Genomic DNA, 18,117 nt, shown 5'->3' with positions numbered 1-18,117 from the left:
ACTCAATGGTTTTGCAGTGCATAACTGCAATCTAAGTATTGGTAAAGCGTATTTAGCATCTTAAAGGCAGAAGCGAAATCACTTCTCCTTCTTTGATGGTTGACTGTCCAGCATTGTGCGGAACCTCACACAACTAGGCTTGTGGCTAACTGGCGCATATCATAACGATATACAACAACTTCTAATATAATTGTTGGAGAAGAATAATATTGAGGCGTTTGTTAAAAATTCTCCGTTCTAACGTTTGTTGTTTTATGTAAACTTTCCAGGCCTTGTCACGCACACAGCTAATTAGCAATAACATTTATTATGTAAAGTTTTGCTGGATAACGACAACAACAACAACAACGACAACAACACAAATACTAGGTAAAGCATATCATAGCCAATACATTTAATCATCGTTTACTATTTCTGCTTTTAGCCAACTGACCGGGGCTCCACTGGACTGCACGTGTTCCGTGTATAACGCACTCATTCCCGTTACAAGCTCTGTTCAAGATGGTGTCTGCACCTCACCGGAATATGTTAGAGATTTCGACTTTGTATCAGCTTCTTCGAGCGTTGCGAATAACTCCACTAACAGTTCCACCAGCGTATCTGAATTCCTGTGCAGTAAGTGTCGAATTGTGATAAAAAAGATATTTTCAACTACATCAAAGTTCCGTATCTTCTGACTTTTACTAAACCACAAAGAACAACAATACCATTTTCCTAGCAGGCCTAATATAAGGAGTCCCCAGAGCATACAATTCTGCAGAATCAAAATTTGGTGTTTTGTTTTTATCTAGTTGATAAAGTTTTTATCTTTATATGAAATCATATGTTATCATATAAATCTATAAACAGGTGAATTGCATGATGAATTCCCATGTTAAAGATAATAATACACATATACAAATAAAATAATACAATAAAAATACACATACACGCCCACACATGCACACACACACACACACGCACACACACAAAAAACAAAAAAACTAACCATGAATCTATACCGGGCTCCTGGACTTTTTTCTCAAGGTAATAAAGAGTACTGAATGTTTCGCAGCTACATTGGATTATCTAAACGCACGTTGATTGGGCAAATCTTCATTTGAGTACGAGAAAATTACAATAGGATGATATACACTTATTTTTCCCTGAAATGATGCAGTTCCCTGTGGCGTTCTTTCAACCTCCTTTGAAACCTTTCAACCTTTTCTTCAACCTTCCCAGCTCCGGAAGTGCTCCACGTCACTACTCCCGCAGACCGTCAAATCGTAGTCACCTGGGATATTCCGAGTGAGGCTTACCCCGGGGCTGTCGACCAGCCCAGGTACCGGTACCATCACTTCATAAGATGTTATCAATACTGATGACTGCTACGCCGTAACCCCTCCCCATTTCCCCCTCCCAACCTCATAGGCCCGAATTCACGAAGGAGGTGCAATTGAAACCATGGTTTAAACCATTGACGATTTGTATGAAGCGCCGAGTTTTACATGGACTAATATTTCGTTACGAAGTCAGTCATTTCGTCGACGAAATGACTGACTTCGTAACGAAATAGGCCATGTAACACTTGGCGTTTCATACAAATTGAAACCATGGTTTAAACCATGGGTTTCAATTGTACCACCTTCGTAAATTCGGGCCATTGAGTATGCTGATTGGATGTGCCCATAATGATGATAACATCAATAGTGGAAATAGTAATGATAATTACTGATTGCTTTGTGTCCTTTCTGCTTTGAAATTGCTGAAATAAAACATGATAATCAATAATAACAATAATAACATTAATAATAATAATAATAATAATAATAACAATAATAATACACTACTTTTCATTATTATCATCGTAATTGCTTTGAATATGTTCTTTATGAAAGCACTGCAATGATGATTATACTTACTTAACTAGTACCGGTTATATATTATTTGTCAGGTTTGATGCTGTTCTTACTTACGATTTTCATGCATGGTTAAACGTTGGCGGTTTGCTCTGCATGCAGGCGCTATGAAAATGCCCGGTGCTATCATCGTCGCGTTAGTAAAAGACATAACTTGCAGAAATTCCAAAGTTAAAACATAAAGACGGTAAGGTAGGAAGTGCCTGTACATACACTCACCGCGAAGTCTTAGTTGGTAATGCAAACATTCTGAATAGAACTGGAGACGAGAAAATGTCTGCGCTCTTTCACGTCAAAATCATATGGACGCGAGATCTAACACACAAGTCATGCTGTGCCGAACAGTGCAACAGCTATTTAGCCTAGATATCCAATCCAGTAGGAAACACGTTTATGTTCCTTTGTCGGTGAGAGTTATAAAGGCAAGATAAGACGTGAATACCAAATGCTGACTTCTCGTAATATTATTCCTCCCCTATAAATATTACCCATCACTGCCTGTGCAGTTTCAAATCACCGGGTGTTCTCTTGCTGCTATTGTTGTTGTTTTTGTTCCTCTCCCTTCAGTGAATTTCATGTGTTGTGTACGAGTGACAGTGCGACAGATCTCGAAGCCACGATCTCAAACTCTATTTCCCACGTGTTCAACGAAACTGACGGTGTAGAAGATGACACGGTGTACCATTGTAGCGTGGCGACGAAGTTTGGAGGGCGAGATAGTGGGAGGGGCCTAGTTGTTCCCGTGACCACGCCTCGAATTCGTAAGTTTCGATAATATCATGATATTTTAGAGTAATATGTTGACTTCCAATGAGTCTTTTCAAAGTATTCCACAAGGACTCAGACAGTCTAGATCTCAAAATTTATCTTGAAAATAGGACTTACATCTTTAAAGTATTCTGCAGAAATTGCGCTGGTTCTTTGCGTTCTAGTAGACTCTACAGTACATTTCCTCGTTATTTATAACGAAAAAAAATATCTTACAAAAATTGTCTTTGGTCATTTGTTGCACTAGATCGCAGTGACACTTGAAAAATACAATACTGTGATGATTAATATAAAAAGTGAAGTCCTACAAAGTAGCATAAGAAATTGATTTAAAAAGAAATTCACAATTTCAGGGGAATGAAATCTGCAGTTACTCAAAATACTGATAAAGTAGAACTATGCAATATGTAATAATGTTATTGTGCATTGCTTATACTTTTCTACCCTACATAGGAATGTGATAGTATGACACCACTAGTCAGCTATGATAGGCACATGATTTGAGAACTATACATAATTAATCCTTATATGTTCGAGAAGTTGTCTTCTAATGTTAAATACCACCATGGCAATTCTTATGCCTACGCTGCTGACTACTTTTATGATAAATTGCAAGGTTTGTTACCTTTCCACTGCACTTCACTACTCATTCTTTATCTATTTGATTCCATTGTACAAGGTACCTCCTTTGGTATGTCAAAATGGTTAATATTCATTCGCAATTTTTACTTAGGAATTGTATAGTTTTCGAACTTTAAACGAAGCGTATAGTTTTGGTTGAGATCCAACTAGTCTTTTTTTAACAATTTTTGGTGAGATAGTCAAAAACGTATTATGGAACACGAAAGAGCATGGAATTTCAAGCAGAATTCAATGTTTATCTGATGGAAATCTATTCTGGAATTGATGGGATATCCCAAACAGAGCAATCAGAATAAAATATTGGACACAGCTTTTATTACGATCTATTTGATTCAATTTGTTTTTTAATGTCTCAGTCATTCCAAAGCCGATTTTTATCAAACAAACTTTGGACTCCTCTAGGCTTGTTCTGGACTATTTCATAAGGGGTTTCTTGGTATCACCCCAAAAGTTAAAAGCTCAATCCATTTCAAAAATACTATAACTATTTTTTAAGATCATCAATATAGATCAATATTAAGATCGCATAACATTTAAATCAAAATCTTATATTTGCTGTCATTATTGACCTCCCTCTTCCTTCTCTTCTTGTTTTTCCCCCTTTCACATTCGTGTTTTTTCTGTTTCTGTAGAAGAGGACAGTGAAATATCACGGGCTGTTCCGTCAACACTGAACATGGATGATTTTGGTATCACCTTTGTTATTTCACAGATTTATCCTTGTAGTAATAACGATTAACCGTTGTTTGGGATATTTTGTATTCAGACACAGTGGGGTGATTGAAACTTTCACCGAGATATACAACTGGAGAGGAATAGAAAATTGTCATGATATGTCTTTTCAAATATATTTCTGCATGGCTTTAATATCAAGAGAAGGGCGCATTTCAAGGCAGTCCAGAAATCAGGTTATTGTCAGGGGAGTAGAAAAACGCCTACTTTCAGATAATATCGGGCATCGTATTATCCATTCTTTTTTAATTGCGTTGCATCTTTGCTTCCAGGGACTTTGACGGTGAAAAGAACGTTTAGACAAAAATTAACTGTATCCCATTTTTTGAATTCATCAAAAAGAAATATGCCCATTTTCGTTTTCTTTCTGTGTGATTTTGAAATTTACAGAAAGGAAACGTGCTTTTAAAGCTCTTCCATTTATGCTCATAACGTAGAATGTTATATAGACAATATTAATTCATCGTACAGTGTAAGATTTCCAAAATTTACTAACCTCAAGAGCTTTCAAAAATGCTAAGTGTCATGTTTTCAGCTATGTCTCGATAACCTCGCTGGCAATTAGTCCCACGTATAAGAACACACAAAAAAGAGCGTCGAGACAAATTATGATTTATCTTTATTAGGGATAAGAAAAGAACGATAACACCCTCTTTGTTAATTTACACTGCAGGATTCTACGGACAAGACGCTTTGGTCTCCGTGACGCATTATGATTTCAGGTAAGTTAGATGGATTTGGCGCCTTAAGTTACATAAATTGTCATTGTTAGTATTATATTAACAATTCTTAGTATTGTTATTTTCATTATCATTATCATCGTCATTGTAATTATTACTATTATTATTAGTATGATTATTATTATTAAGACTATTTTTCATTATTTTTGTCATTGTTTTCATGAACAATATTATTACAGCCATTATCATCGTTATTAAGTGACGGATACCAAGGTTTTATTATTGTGTGTTGCTGTGTATTCTGTTCATTTCAGACCAGTCAACCGCAACACATTTTCACCGCTTGTCATGGTATTCGGCCAATTCTTAAAACACAAATTCAGATACAGTTGAGATAACAACACGTAGCGGTTCCCTTCATACCTTTTAATTTCAATTCCATTATCACAGCAACGCCGCGAACGACTTTTCTTCACTGAGCATCTCAGACACGAAGAGTCCCAGTTACGTCATCGATGCGTTTGAAGGGGCGTGGCTTCGCATGACAGAAAGCCCAGATGACGAGACGATTACGTCATGGTTCAGATCTCACGTGACCAACAAAGTACTCAAATCTACGCTCGTTGTACCCTGGATAGCCACTGACTCCCTACACAGGTAAAAATAAACAAGCACGAACGCAGCATGGCTACAAGAGAGTGCTTTGATTCTCGTTCTATGTCAAGTTTATTTGTTGTCAATAATGTCTTTATAGATCAATGGTCATTTTGTGTTATGATTCGTAGAACCTACTGATCCGTACAGACATCAAAGTTTCAAATTAAGTTCGCTCCTTAAGAATTCCTTTAGAGTTGATATCATCGTCTTCCTATGGGGGGGGGGGGGTAAGCAACTGTGATAACATGGCCTTAAGATATTCCATTTCAAATATTTATGTTGTTGCCACTTTTGTCGCTGGTTCTTGCTCTGCCCAAAAGACGGTGGGAATCGCATTATTTTCCAATCGACGGGAAAGGCTTTGGAGATGAAGGACAACTTGATTGCGAGCGTCTCAGCAGAAATATGAGGTGAGCTTGTCTACAGTATTTCATTTGTTCTGTGTATATGAGTATTATTATTTCGTTATCTATGCCTATTGACCTAATGCTCAGTGCTAAATTTCTAGCAAGGCCATTACAATGTACAACGGAGCTTGGAAAGCATATGTCAGTTTTTTTGTTTTTTTTAATCTCGAAAAGGGGAGCATGCGGATTGAGATGTTTACTAATTTCTAACACCACCTGTACATGATTTATTGCAATGGGGCTAGAAAACGCGAGAGGCCGGTAAGAGCACGACGTGCGAGAATCCCGCCGCACACTATGTATACGACTCGTGAACGACCATGCGACGGAGAGACTTTGGATCTCAAATAAACAAGCGTGTTTATTCTGAGGCTAATGAGATTTATTTCAGATCCAAAGTCTGTTCGTTGCATAATCGTGAGTTGTGTAATGTCCGATTTCGAGAGCCTTGCCTCCGGTCGACTTAAGAAATATGTGATTGGTGCTGGCCCTGTATGAGGTCCAGCTAGTGACTTGATCTTTTTTTTTTTCTATTTGTTATTCGAAGGGATTTTCCCCTTAATTTTAATTAGAGATATACAAGTGTAATTGGAAACTGGAAAAAAAGAAAAAAAGATAATGACATTTTACAATGATGAAATAGAGAACTGTTTGTGTACATAGAGTTATGTACATAGGTGTCGGGCTATTGATGTGCATGCTGTATGAAGCAGCTATCTCATGAAGATATGAACTGTACTGAGTAACTGTTGATTTTATCTTTGTTAATTTGAGATACTTGCGTTTAAAATTGTTAGAACAAAAATTGAAATATCGAGAATGTGTGGGATAATTCTATTTCTATTATAATTTCCATTTCTTTATTTATTTCAGAATGGTTAGAAATGGCGCTTAAGAAGTACTGAGATCAAAATCTGTTTTACTTGTTATGTTATATTGTCACCCTATTAAACACATACCACTTCTTTCTGGCTCCGTCGACAGCCAGGTGAGTTCTTGAATGATATTACATGTACCTTAAAGAGCCATCATTGCTGACAGTACATAAAAGATTGATTCTCATCATCGCTTCATCAATCACGTGAACGCATCATAACCCAATCACCGACCAGTACTCATGTAGACCATTGTTACATCATGACTTCTTTCCTTCAGATTCACCACGGCTCTTCGTACCAGTTTCCACTACACTGGGGCGGAGTTGATTAGGGTTGGTGGGGGTGACGAACTCTGGCTCTTTATAGACCGCCGACTCGTTCTCCAGATCATAAACGATGACGCCAACGTCGTGAAGTGCGCAGAGATATCCCTCGTCGATGCTGACGGCAAGTGCATTGTTACAGTCTCGATCTATAGACATTACCGACCACAGGGTTTTATCGTCGTCGTTATCGAAAACAATATTATATCATATAGGCCTATATATTCATTATAGCGTGTGTGTATGTGTGTGTGTGAGTGTGTGTGTGTGTGTGTGTGTGTATGTGTGTGAATGTGTATGTGTGTATGTGTGTGTGCGTGTGTGTGTGTGTGTTTGGTGCAATCTGACCAATAAACACATGATAGTAATATAGTAGAATATTTTTATAGTGTTGCATTTTTTGTGCTCACCTATGTGTCAGTGTTTGGTATTCAACTTTTGAGGATATGCATTTTATAATACAACAAGGTTGACATAGACACTTAAGTCTGCTGGCAGCTTTTGGTTAATGGGACTGTAACTGTTTGAGTGAGAAAAAAGTGTAATCTACAATAAGTGGGAAGCCGTATGTCTAATAATAGACTCGGAACTGACCCATCACTTACTTGTTGATACCTTTAATAGATTCCTATTGCTTTTTTGTTTCTTTTGAGGAAACTTACGAATCGTATCGCATACAAACATAAATTTACAGTAATTTAGCACGACTATTTTCTAAATTGAGCTAATGTACCCAGTTAACCAATACATTTCGACACATTTTTTGGGCAATACTATATTCATACAGGAGGATATATTATATCTTAATCGGTTACATTAGAAATATGATAACTGCGGATATTAAAGACACTGTATTACGGCTACGTGGTGAATGGTAGGTACGGGTCCAGAATCGAATGGATTGGGGGGGGGGGGGGTGATCGATATGTCTCTTGTATTAAAAACTGAAATCCATATTTAGATTTGATTTGATTTGATGTATTGCTTTCTGTATCATCATTGTACATGCACATTCATGTACATACATAAAAATAAGTTGTTCACAGTATATTTTTTCTTCATTGCCTTTACACAATGTCCAGCAAAACGCATAAGTAATTCAACTGATGAATAATACAGTACGGCTACAGGATAAGCGTGGCTTGATTTGCGTGCAGCCCCTGTACATAATACACATCGGAAAGAGAATAGGAGGGAGGGATGACTTGCATAGAGATAGAATAGCAGAAAGGAGAAAGGGAAAGGAGCGATTTGTCTCCTTTTATTGAAGATTAATTCAATGTAATTATCAAATACAAAGAAATATCAAATAATAAGGTTCTGTCTTAAACAGTTAATGCATTGTTTTTGTTCAGTGGCATAAACATTGTATCTACTGGTGTATGATATTCTTCGGATGAACCACTGCGTGCATTCCTGGGTTAAATCGGGGCTGCTGCCACTTGTCAATTTTCAGATGGAGGCGCCATCAACGTCAAGAAGGGGACAATCGCAAATGAGAGATGCCTGCCAAGCCTGCAGGAACCCAACGAAACCGTGGATGCAACCCTTAAGGTCAGCAATTTATGGACCCTTCTTTTCAGCTGCCTGACTCTGTCTTTCCATTGTATCATTTCTGTCTTTCAGTCTTTACAGGAACAAAATGCATTGAGCAGAGAAGTGCATGTTTTCAAGACACCCTAATGAGTGAATAATTATGAAAAGAATATGATGATTATGTTGAGAAAATTAGCGCGAAAAACAATAGTAGAATGCAAACAAAGCATTCACATTTTCGTCTGTATAAGCTCATTATAGAAAATATATATAATGCAATTATGTTTTTATAATTCATTCGTACCAATATGTTGGTTCACATGGTATGTATAGGATGTAATCACAATATTTCATAATACCTTCATGTTTGCACTTATTTCGACTATTCTAGTTAGGTGTTCTGTCATCAACCCCTTTGAGGACGAGTCCCGAGTATATTTGGACAGAGTATACTCGGGAACGTGTTTGTGGGAAATGGCGGTTGAATAATTGGTAAAGTAATACACTATAAAACAACAAACGTAAAAGTTGCTCCTCCACCCCCCCTTCCATTATGTTGTCTTTATCATGTTCTAAACCACGTGTATTGCATGCTTTTCTTCATTTTCAAACCTTGTAAATAGTGAATACACTTGGAATGCATGATTTCTTCCAAAGGTTGGGTATGCATATCGCTTCGACCTGTTCATGACTGAGCGATCCTACTGTTCCTCGGAGTTCTTCTTCGAGTTCAAATACGTCGACTTTCCGACCACTGACGAGCCCGAAATCGACTACACGTTCCACGTCAACGAGTGGGCCGACATCGGAATGACTGTGGGTAACATCACGATCACGGAGTTCTTCGACGACAACCAGACATACCTCGGGGAAGTGTTCAGAAGCGACAGTGATAGTGAGTGAAAACTTGTCATGATTTTGGCCTATATACGATTACTCCAGGGAAAATAGGACTGTAGGTCAAATTGCAGTCTTTATGATTTTTGCTTCTTGGTAACAATGCCGTATAAAGCCAACAATTGTGGTGACAAAAAACAAACAAACAACAACATAACTGTAAGAACATACGGATAACATGTGATGTAAAACGCCCCTAATTCTACCTCGCACAAGTCACAGATGTGACTATATTTTCAAATCAGAAAGGGATGTACACTTCTTTTTAATCTCTTTTGCAAATTAAAAAAAAAATCTGATGTTAGTTGAAGGATTTCTTTTCTCTTCAGTCAATGTGGAATTAACTTGAAACAAAGATGACTCTATAAATATCACTCTCAAGTAAAGAACAAGGATAACAGCGGACGAACATTCGCCAGAAGAGTAAGAAAACAAAACAAAATGAATACTATAAAGGAGACCAGAAGATGATGAGGAATGAAAGTTGAGAGAGAGGAATATTATTGAGAAGAAGAAGAAGAAGTGGAAGAAGAGAATAGAAACAGAGAGAGAGAGAGAGAGGGAGAGAGAGAGAGAAGAAAGGAAGAGAGGTTAAACGTCACGTGACAGTCTACCCAGCAGGAAAGAACACATTGTCTCACTGTGTGTTTACTATATCATCAAGGTCACACAGACACCCTTGTGAAAAAGCTGGAATTGAACAGTGTGACGTCAATTTCACACTGTAGTGTGTGTGTGTGTGTGTGTGTGTGTGTGTGTGTTTGAGAGAGAGAGAGAGAGAGAGATAGAGAGAGAGAGAGGGAGAGTTAACATAATAATGTTTTGTTTCACAAAGTGAATTGATGACTCAAAATGTCATCATACTGTTAACACGCTCGAATTTCACAACGTGATTTCATGATTCACAATGTGTTCACACTGCTATCTGGTGAAAAGCTCGAATTTTCACAACGTAAGGAGATGTCACAATGTATACTATTTCACTCTGTGGGACACTGTGTTTCGTCTAGCAGAGTAGTTTTTGATGTGATACTCTGGTTGGTTTAACATCGTCTTCTTTTTTTTTTTTCTTCTTCTTCTTCTTTTTTTCAGCTGAGAGGCCGGAGTTGGCGGTAAGACCTAGCAATGAATCGTGGCCTGAATTCAACCCACTGAGCCTTCCATTTCTTGATGACACGTGGATGGACAGCGTTGATGATCAGCTGTTCCTGTCCTGTGTACCACGTGAGTATAGCTAAAATCTGCCCTTCCTATTCGTATCTGAAATGAGCCTTAAGGTAAGGTCCAAATGCTGATTAGTTTTGTGGAAAAAAAAATAAAACCTCGTGTAGGAAGCCGGACCATGCAAATCGAGGTAGATCTACCCCGATCACCCCCGATCGCCCTTGCCTATCAAGCAGTACCAGGCCCCCCACCCCCCCAAAAAAAAGATTAATATTGATCAAATTGACCAGATTGACGGTGGGAACCCACCTTATAATAGCCTTACCATGTGCCTTCCCCTCCTCTTGAACACCCCCCTCCCCTCCGAGATCTGATTACTGATAGGGAGGTAGTACCTCACTCATTCTATCACCGTGAACGATAAGCTATCCCATTAAACAATCAAGTGCGCGGAATAAATCTTTGGTTGTCATTGAATTAGAATACGTCTAACCTTTCTTTTCGAAGTCAAACAAACAAGTCAAAATATTTACAAAGTATGAAAAAAAAAATCGACTCAGAATGAATTGTAACATGTCTTTATTATATTTCTGATCAAGTCAAGAACTCCTTAGACTTCCAGATTTGTTCCAAGTTCTTTCATTGCTGTCTTTGTATTTATATAGAATATATCTGTGAAGACGCCGTATGTCAAAATGGCGGAACGTGCTACAGCAACGGCCCCTCGTATTTCTGCTTATGTGGTGGCACGTGGACGGGCCAAAACTGTTCTGAAGGTGAGTATTTGCTGCAGTATGCTACACACAAAACTAATTTTCAAATGCGTCGTCCGAAGTCCATCTGTCTTTATTTGTAACGTGTTAATAATAGTCTGGCTGCCCGAAGCTGAACTTAGTTTTACAGTCTGCCGAATGTGTGCTTGTTCTGTGCTTGTTTGTTTGCTTTTACCATACACACATATGTATTACTTTTGCCCTATGCCCAGTGTGTTGAGTCAGATAAAATATGCAACTGTCTCATCTATAAGGATTTTGTGACACTAAAAAAAAAAATTGGATATAAAGATCTGAAATCCCAACAGTAAAATAATATAATAATAATAATAATAATAATAATAATAATAATAATAATAATGATAATAAGGTCTTATTTACCCAGGGTAGCCTCTTCAGTGTTGTCACTGCTCTACCAGAGGGCCCTGCTATTATCATTACCCTAGCGTTGCCAGGTACCCATTTATACACCTGGGTCGAGAGGGACATTGTGGGTAAAAACATCTTGTCCAAGGATGTAAGCACTGGGCGGGATTCGAACTCACGATCCTCCGTTCGGGAGTCGGAAGTCTTATCCACTATGCCACAGCGCCCCCATATGAAGAGTTTGTTCGTAAAAAAAACCGATACGTCCATTTTTTAAAGATTTTGAAGTACGGTATCTGTCATAATATACAAAATAATACCTTTTAAATGATTATATTGGTCACTACACATAAAGGTATATTTTTGAAGTTATGGTCAAAAGAAGCAAAAATTTGTTGATAAGGTTTATTGTTCCTGAAATTAGCAGCACAGAGGCTGAAATACATTCAGTTTACAGAGTACATGTATATAGATAGAAATCACAGTGCTTCACAAATAACATTTGAAGGTGTTTACAATAAACATATTGAGAAATTATACATAAAATCATACAATTATTAATCGAAAACCACAAAAACATACATACATGTATACAGTACAACAACGGAGAAAAAAAAATACTCAATACAATCACTTTCCCTTGCAACTCTGGATTATGAATATTTATAAAAACTCTTAATCTCAGCAACAACAACAAGAATACATATGCAGGAGTGTACAAAAAATGAGGAGACGTTATTGCACAGCAATTACAAAATTATTTACCAACCATCCAGCTAAAATTAACAAAATATTGAGAAAAAAAATCAATGTAATTATTAAACACCAAAAACATCTAACATAGTATAATTCATCAAATGATGCATTTTCATTTTACTATTATCATAACAGAGTCTATATAACAATCACACTGCATTACTTTCCACATACATATATAACCAAAAAATCATATGATTATACAATAGATTCAAAATGGCACTTTCATATTCCTCGTAATATGATTATAGTTGTATATACCAAGATGTCCATTGTTACCATCATACGTCATAAAAAGTGAAAGAAAATACTTTAAAATGCAGTCAGATAAAAAGTCTGATAAAAAAAGTTTTCTTATTATTCTCTTTATTTTTCTTGACCTTCAATCGCACATATCTCCATTTGGCAAATATGGACTTAGTTTTTGCGAACAAACTCCTCATATGATATCCTGACCATTCTGATCTTATTTTGAAGGTACTCAATCCGAATTTCAGAGAGAGAGATAATTTTTTTTTTTTTTTCAACGGAGGAAGGGAAAACAAGTGTACATAACATTATGAATGGAGTGAATACCACGATATTCACAGAACACATCAGTGAAAATTTGAAGAAAATTGGACAATCCGTTCAGATCTTTACAACGTTTTGATTCATTTCGCACACAGACAAACAAACACACGCCGATGAAACCAATCTCTCCCTTGGCCGTTGTAATAAGGTCTAGAGAGTTGTGCAGCTAAAGTAGTTAAAGCGCTAATCACTGAGTCAAGAGTGACAGCTGTCTCAGCATTGTATTTTCCACGACACGATTTCATAGCAAAAATAATACATGCCTATTTACCAAATTGAGTCTTCAGTCACTATTCTTAAGAACACAGTGATTATTAAAGTATACCGACGTTTTGTAGGTTGGTTTCTTTGTTTTGTTAGTGGCGGATCCGTAAATGTAAAAAAAAATAAATAAATAAAGTGGGGTGGGGCGGGGTGCGCCCCAATTTAATCTCATAAAGGCGCCCCCTCTTTACGGAATCCCTGCATCCTCCCTGATCTATGTACTTCATTTGTTTTGTTCACACAGATTCTAGTGATCTCAACGAGGTAACTACTATCGCGAGTGGTACAGCCGTGCTCGTTACCAACACCCATTTCGATCGTGAAAACGCGTCGTTCTTCCTCGTAAAAGTGCGGATCATGATGTCATCCAACCAATCAAACTACGTTGACTTGTTCGTCGAGGTAATGGAGACTGAAATGTATATCACTTACTGAATGTTATATGGGGGGGGGGGGGGCTAAATGACATAAGAATTCACGTCAGCTATCGCAGGTCTATCATGAGTGAAGGGAAAACAAAAAATATCTTCGTGTGAGCAGCTATACCATGAAAAGACATCCTCTCATAATCGTGCGAATGCAGCTTAAATTAGCATGTTTTAATTATGTTTTCATATCACCTGTTGTAAGTACAAACGCGTATACAATTAGCAGTTATGCTACTGCTCTTGTTAGGAATGGTTTTGTTAAAGCTGATGACGTTGTTGACATGTAGCCGCTGAAGCCCGATACAATAATGATAATAATATAATACTCTGTCATCGCAGAAATGACTTGAATGAAGTGTAATGAATAGATTAAGTTATTTTGGGATTTCCTTTTAATTCATTTAATTCTTTCCATTCTACGCAAGGTCCATGTAGATGACGCGAATGACAACTGCCCTGAATTCAGCGATGAGGGCGCCATACCATTATACCCAATTCCACCTTTCCAGAGTTACGTCGGAAACGTCAGTGCCACGGACAATCAAGACATTGGAGTCAACTCAGAGCTGACGTATTACGCAGAACCCGGAGATGCTACGTAAGACTATAGGCGTGCCTTCTAAGAAACTTAATTTTGCACAAAATCATTACATAAATTCGTGGGATAGAGTTTCTTCAGGGTTTGGAATATATTATTGTGTTTCTTTGTTCGCTATTTCTCTCCAATGTGTGCAGAGCTGCTGAAGGATGTGTCTGCATTCAAATCCTTCTATTCAAAGGGATATAACAGGATGCCAACACAAAGTTATGATCATTTTGTCGTGTACTAAAAATGACGGTATATTTTCTGCAGAATAGTCATCACCAATCCTTTCTGTGCCAGTGAGTGAAATATGCACGAAGTTCACGCACATACCTATGGACAGGAAATGATGTGCACACAGAGAGCTAACTAACACAATTTTAGTATCGACAAATTTGAAATGACATTGAATTATGTTTCAGTTTAAATCCAAATAAATGAATGAAAACATTGAATATGAATCTGGGCACATTATTTTGTATTCTCATTATGTATGCCTTTTCTTTTCAACATACAATTTCAGAAGAATACCAGATTCCTACATGTACGTTGTCGCCATTCGCATTGCGGCCATTGATGCGGGTGCGCCACCTCGCGGTACAATCCTTATAGTCAACATGACGTTCAGCGAAACCTGCGTCTATGACGCGGAAGGCGAACGCACACCTCTACACATAACAATGGACGAAAACGGTGGATCTTACGGCATTGAAGTCCCAAAGTATTACATGTACAGTTATGGTATGTTTGACCAAAATGACAGCGTAAGATGTGTGTATATTTTTCTTGATATTATTATCACACTTTAACTTAAATAATCTTACAAAACAAAATCTCGCATCACGTCACGTAGAGCTATTTATATTGTTATTATTGTTGTTGTTTGGTATTTTCAATTTACCAATAATACCTGTCTGGGTTATAATGTTAAGACCTGATAAGATTTTGTGTTTATTAGTGGAAAAATTGCAAACAGAATGGTATTCCATTAGGATTATGTTATACGTTGATAAAAGTGCCCCTACCTTCAATACCCAGATTGTCGTCATCCGCTGGGCATGCAGTCTCATATGATCAGCTTCGATCGGGTGACATCATCCGATGAAGGCATTGAAGGTCATGACCCGGATGTAGCGAGGCTCCACCTGCGACCGTATGGCAGGTACGGATCAGGTAAGCATCTGAAAAAAAGTATAGGTATCCAAGTAGTTCTTTTGTTGTAGTTGTTGTTGTTGCCTCTGAGGCAGATACACCACTCATAAGCATGCATTACATCTTTCTCATCCAAAAATTTCCCGACACTCCATTCAAGGACAACACTCGACTGCACAGTCATTTTGTCGAGTTGGTACTCGGTAACGATACATATTTGATGCAATAATTTGTTATTGTAATATTGAGCATGCATTCAGGCCGAACCGTCACGAGTGCATACGTGACAAGGCTGGTCTGTAACTACATACAGCCGATCGATGTTTTCAAGTACGGAATAATACCTATATCCCGAAAATGTGGGCCTACGTTTGCACAAACGTGCCTACGCATATGCAAATGACCACACAGATAGTAAAAATCCAACTACCAACATATCCAGCGCGCGTATAAAGTGAAATACTTTACGGTCAAAATGTAATTATGTGTACAAATCTTAAAAAGTGACTTGCCACTTGAAGTAAGCCTGAATGCTTTATGTAATTAGTGTTCACTGTACTTCTATGAATTACAATAATGACGCCAACCGATTTTTTCGTTTCTTTCTTTTTGTTTTCATATTAATATTCGTTTCCGACTAATCATAATGCAATATATACATTTTTTTCCTTGCCAATCTGCAATTCCTGTACAAGCTACACTTTCTTTCTTTTTTTTTTTTTGGTGTGTGTTTGTCATTATATTTAATTTATTTGTTAGAAATATTGAAATAAACTGAACCGAACTGAAAAGTGACTTGCTTGGCCAATGTTCTGACATTTCCCGACAGGTTGGATACCAAGCGTCTCAGACACCAACCAGTGGATCCAGGCTACCATGCTAGATAACACTCTCTTCAGAGGAATACAGACTCAGGGGAGTAGTGACGTAGAAGCCTGGGTGGAGTCTTTCAAACTACAGTATTCTAATGACACCATAGTCTGGACATCAGTCACCACGTTTGATAACGGATCACAGGTAAAGGGTCATATCATTTCTTTTAAGCTTCTGGTAAGTTTTAAAATGAGAAATCCGTACTGAAATGTAGCAACTCTACAAATCATAATAATAGTAGTAGTAGTAGTAGTAGTAGTAGTAGTAGTAATGGTAATAATAATAATAACACTAATAACAAAGATAACGATAATAAATACCATTGAGAATAAGGGCAATGATAATGATAATAATAAAAATACATACATACATACATACGCCCATAGACACAAAGTCATGCAACCAAAATCGCAAGTCAGGTTGAAATTCCATTGCACAGAAAATCACGTGAGTTAATGATATTAAAACGACGTCCTCTACTGCCCTCGATTGGGTATTCACTGGGACAATGATTATCCCATTATTTTTTAGTCATTGAGTGTTAAAATTGTGACATAAGTACATGACTGATTTAAATAATGAATTGTATCAAAAAGTGACGGCTAAATGTTCATCTCAAGCTTTCGTCGTCCAGTTTGTTTTTGCCAAAATTTTCACTCGCCGTTTTCCATAAATATTGTGAATATACTGTGCAGTGAATGTATTTTTCACCGTTTACAACATTAACAACACTGTTTGCCTTTGGATGGCAGGTTTTCAGTGGTAATGTTGATCAGATCTCCACGGTATCCCACTCTTTCCCCGATGCATACGGGCTAGTCTTCCGCATCATCCCGCTCACCTGGCATCTACGAATCGGGCTCCGCTTTGAACTCATCGGCTGCTCGAACGCTAGGATGTTCAAACGTGAGCATGCGCATTGAAGAATACTGCGTTACAGGGCTTTCAACCATTTGTACCGAGAACTGGGTGTGACGGGCATTCATTTAGATGGAAAAATTTTATTCTGCAGAGGTAAAGGGTGAAAGGGGCCCTGACAAGGATCTATTTGATAAAGTATGTAATCAAAACCATTATACAGTACTTTCTTCGATTGTTGATGTTATTGGATGTAGAATCATGATAAAATAATTGTGTTTCAAAGTGTTTGGTTCCCACTGTTTCATCCAATCATTAGTATTGCAATGTATTCAGGTCCGTGCTATTATTATCTCCTACCATGAATGAAACATTACGTTTTTTCTGCAATTGAATGCAGAAATTGCATGATATGAGATTAAAAACAAATCAAATCTATTTAGATCAAGTGGACTGCGTACGCTGTGAGACGACGTACTACTGTTCCGGGAATGGATCGCGATACACGTGCGGCCGCTGCGACCCTCCATCGGACCAATGTGATCGCTCACCGGTCGAGCATTCCTACGGACATGCGTCCGAGTGCAGCCCCTGCCCAGAGGGCCACGTAAGTTTGTTATTGCGCTCGGATTCAGGCAATACCTTCATGAAAATGATTTACTGTCAAACCTTAATTTTCTTTTCTTCATCATATCATTATCCTGCCTTCGTTTCTTATATTTCATGAATTGCTTTATTGCTTCCCACTGACCCCCTTATGTTATTATTGTCTTAGATTGAGTTTTGATGAACTATCATTGTTTATCCACTGAAATATATTGCATTTGTTGTGAAATGATATGAGGAATCTAGTCAAATCAAATCTTTATCTCCCTCAGAGGCGAGTGAGCCAATGATCTCGCCTTTATA

The 18,117-nt window shown here is 37.7% G+C and overlaps 1 protein-coding gene across 1 annotated transcript in view; it reads left to right on the top strand.

Annotated features, from left to right (window-relative positions):
* Positions 1-18,117, top strand: part of LOC139737899 (uncharacterized) — a 66,804-nt gene that overhangs the window by 25,941 nt on the left and 22,746 nt on the right. Inside the window, exons 9-26 of the mRNA XM_071648567.1 lie at positions 425-615; positions 1,222-1,321; positions 2,466-2,659; positions 3,941-3,997; positions 4,714-4,762; positions 5,171-5,377; positions 6,940-7,109; positions 8,442-8,539; positions 9,179-9,416; positions 10,511-10,642; positions 11,248-11,358; positions 13,559-13,716; positions 14,168-14,340; positions 14,849-15,066; positions 15,364-15,498; positions 16,307-16,494; positions 17,103-17,256; positions 17,652-17,815. Coding sequence (XP_071504668.1) covers positions 425-615; positions 1,222-1,321; positions 2,466-2,659; positions 3,941-3,997; positions 4,714-4,762; positions 5,171-5,377; positions 6,940-7,109; positions 8,442-8,539; positions 9,179-9,416; positions 10,511-10,642; positions 11,248-11,358; positions 13,559-13,716; positions 14,168-14,340; positions 14,849-15,066; positions 15,364-15,498; positions 16,307-16,494; positions 17,103-17,256; positions 17,652-17,815 — 2,737 coding nt within the window. The remainder of the gene's footprint in view (positions 1-424; positions 616-1,221; positions 1,322-2,465; positions 2,660-3,940; positions 3,998-4,713; positions 4,763-5,170; positions 5,378-6,939; positions 7,110-8,441; positions 8,540-9,178; positions 9,417-10,510; positions 10,643-11,247; positions 11,359-13,558; positions 13,717-14,167; positions 14,341-14,848; positions 15,067-15,363; positions 15,499-16,306; positions 16,495-17,102; positions 17,257-17,651; positions 17,816-18,117) is intronic.

The sequence above is a fragment of the Diadema antillarum genome, unplaced genomic scaffold (genome assembly GCF_040938485.1).
Source record: "Diadema antillarum isolate AM-2024a unplaced genomic scaffold, OU_Dant_1.0 seq00000713_RagTag, whole genome shotgun sequence".
Taxonomy (NCBI): Eukaryota; Metazoa; Echinodermata; class Echinoidea; order Diadematoida; family Diadematidae; genus Diadema; species Diadema antillarum.
This window is presented reverse-complemented; position numbering and strand designations above follow the sequence as displayed.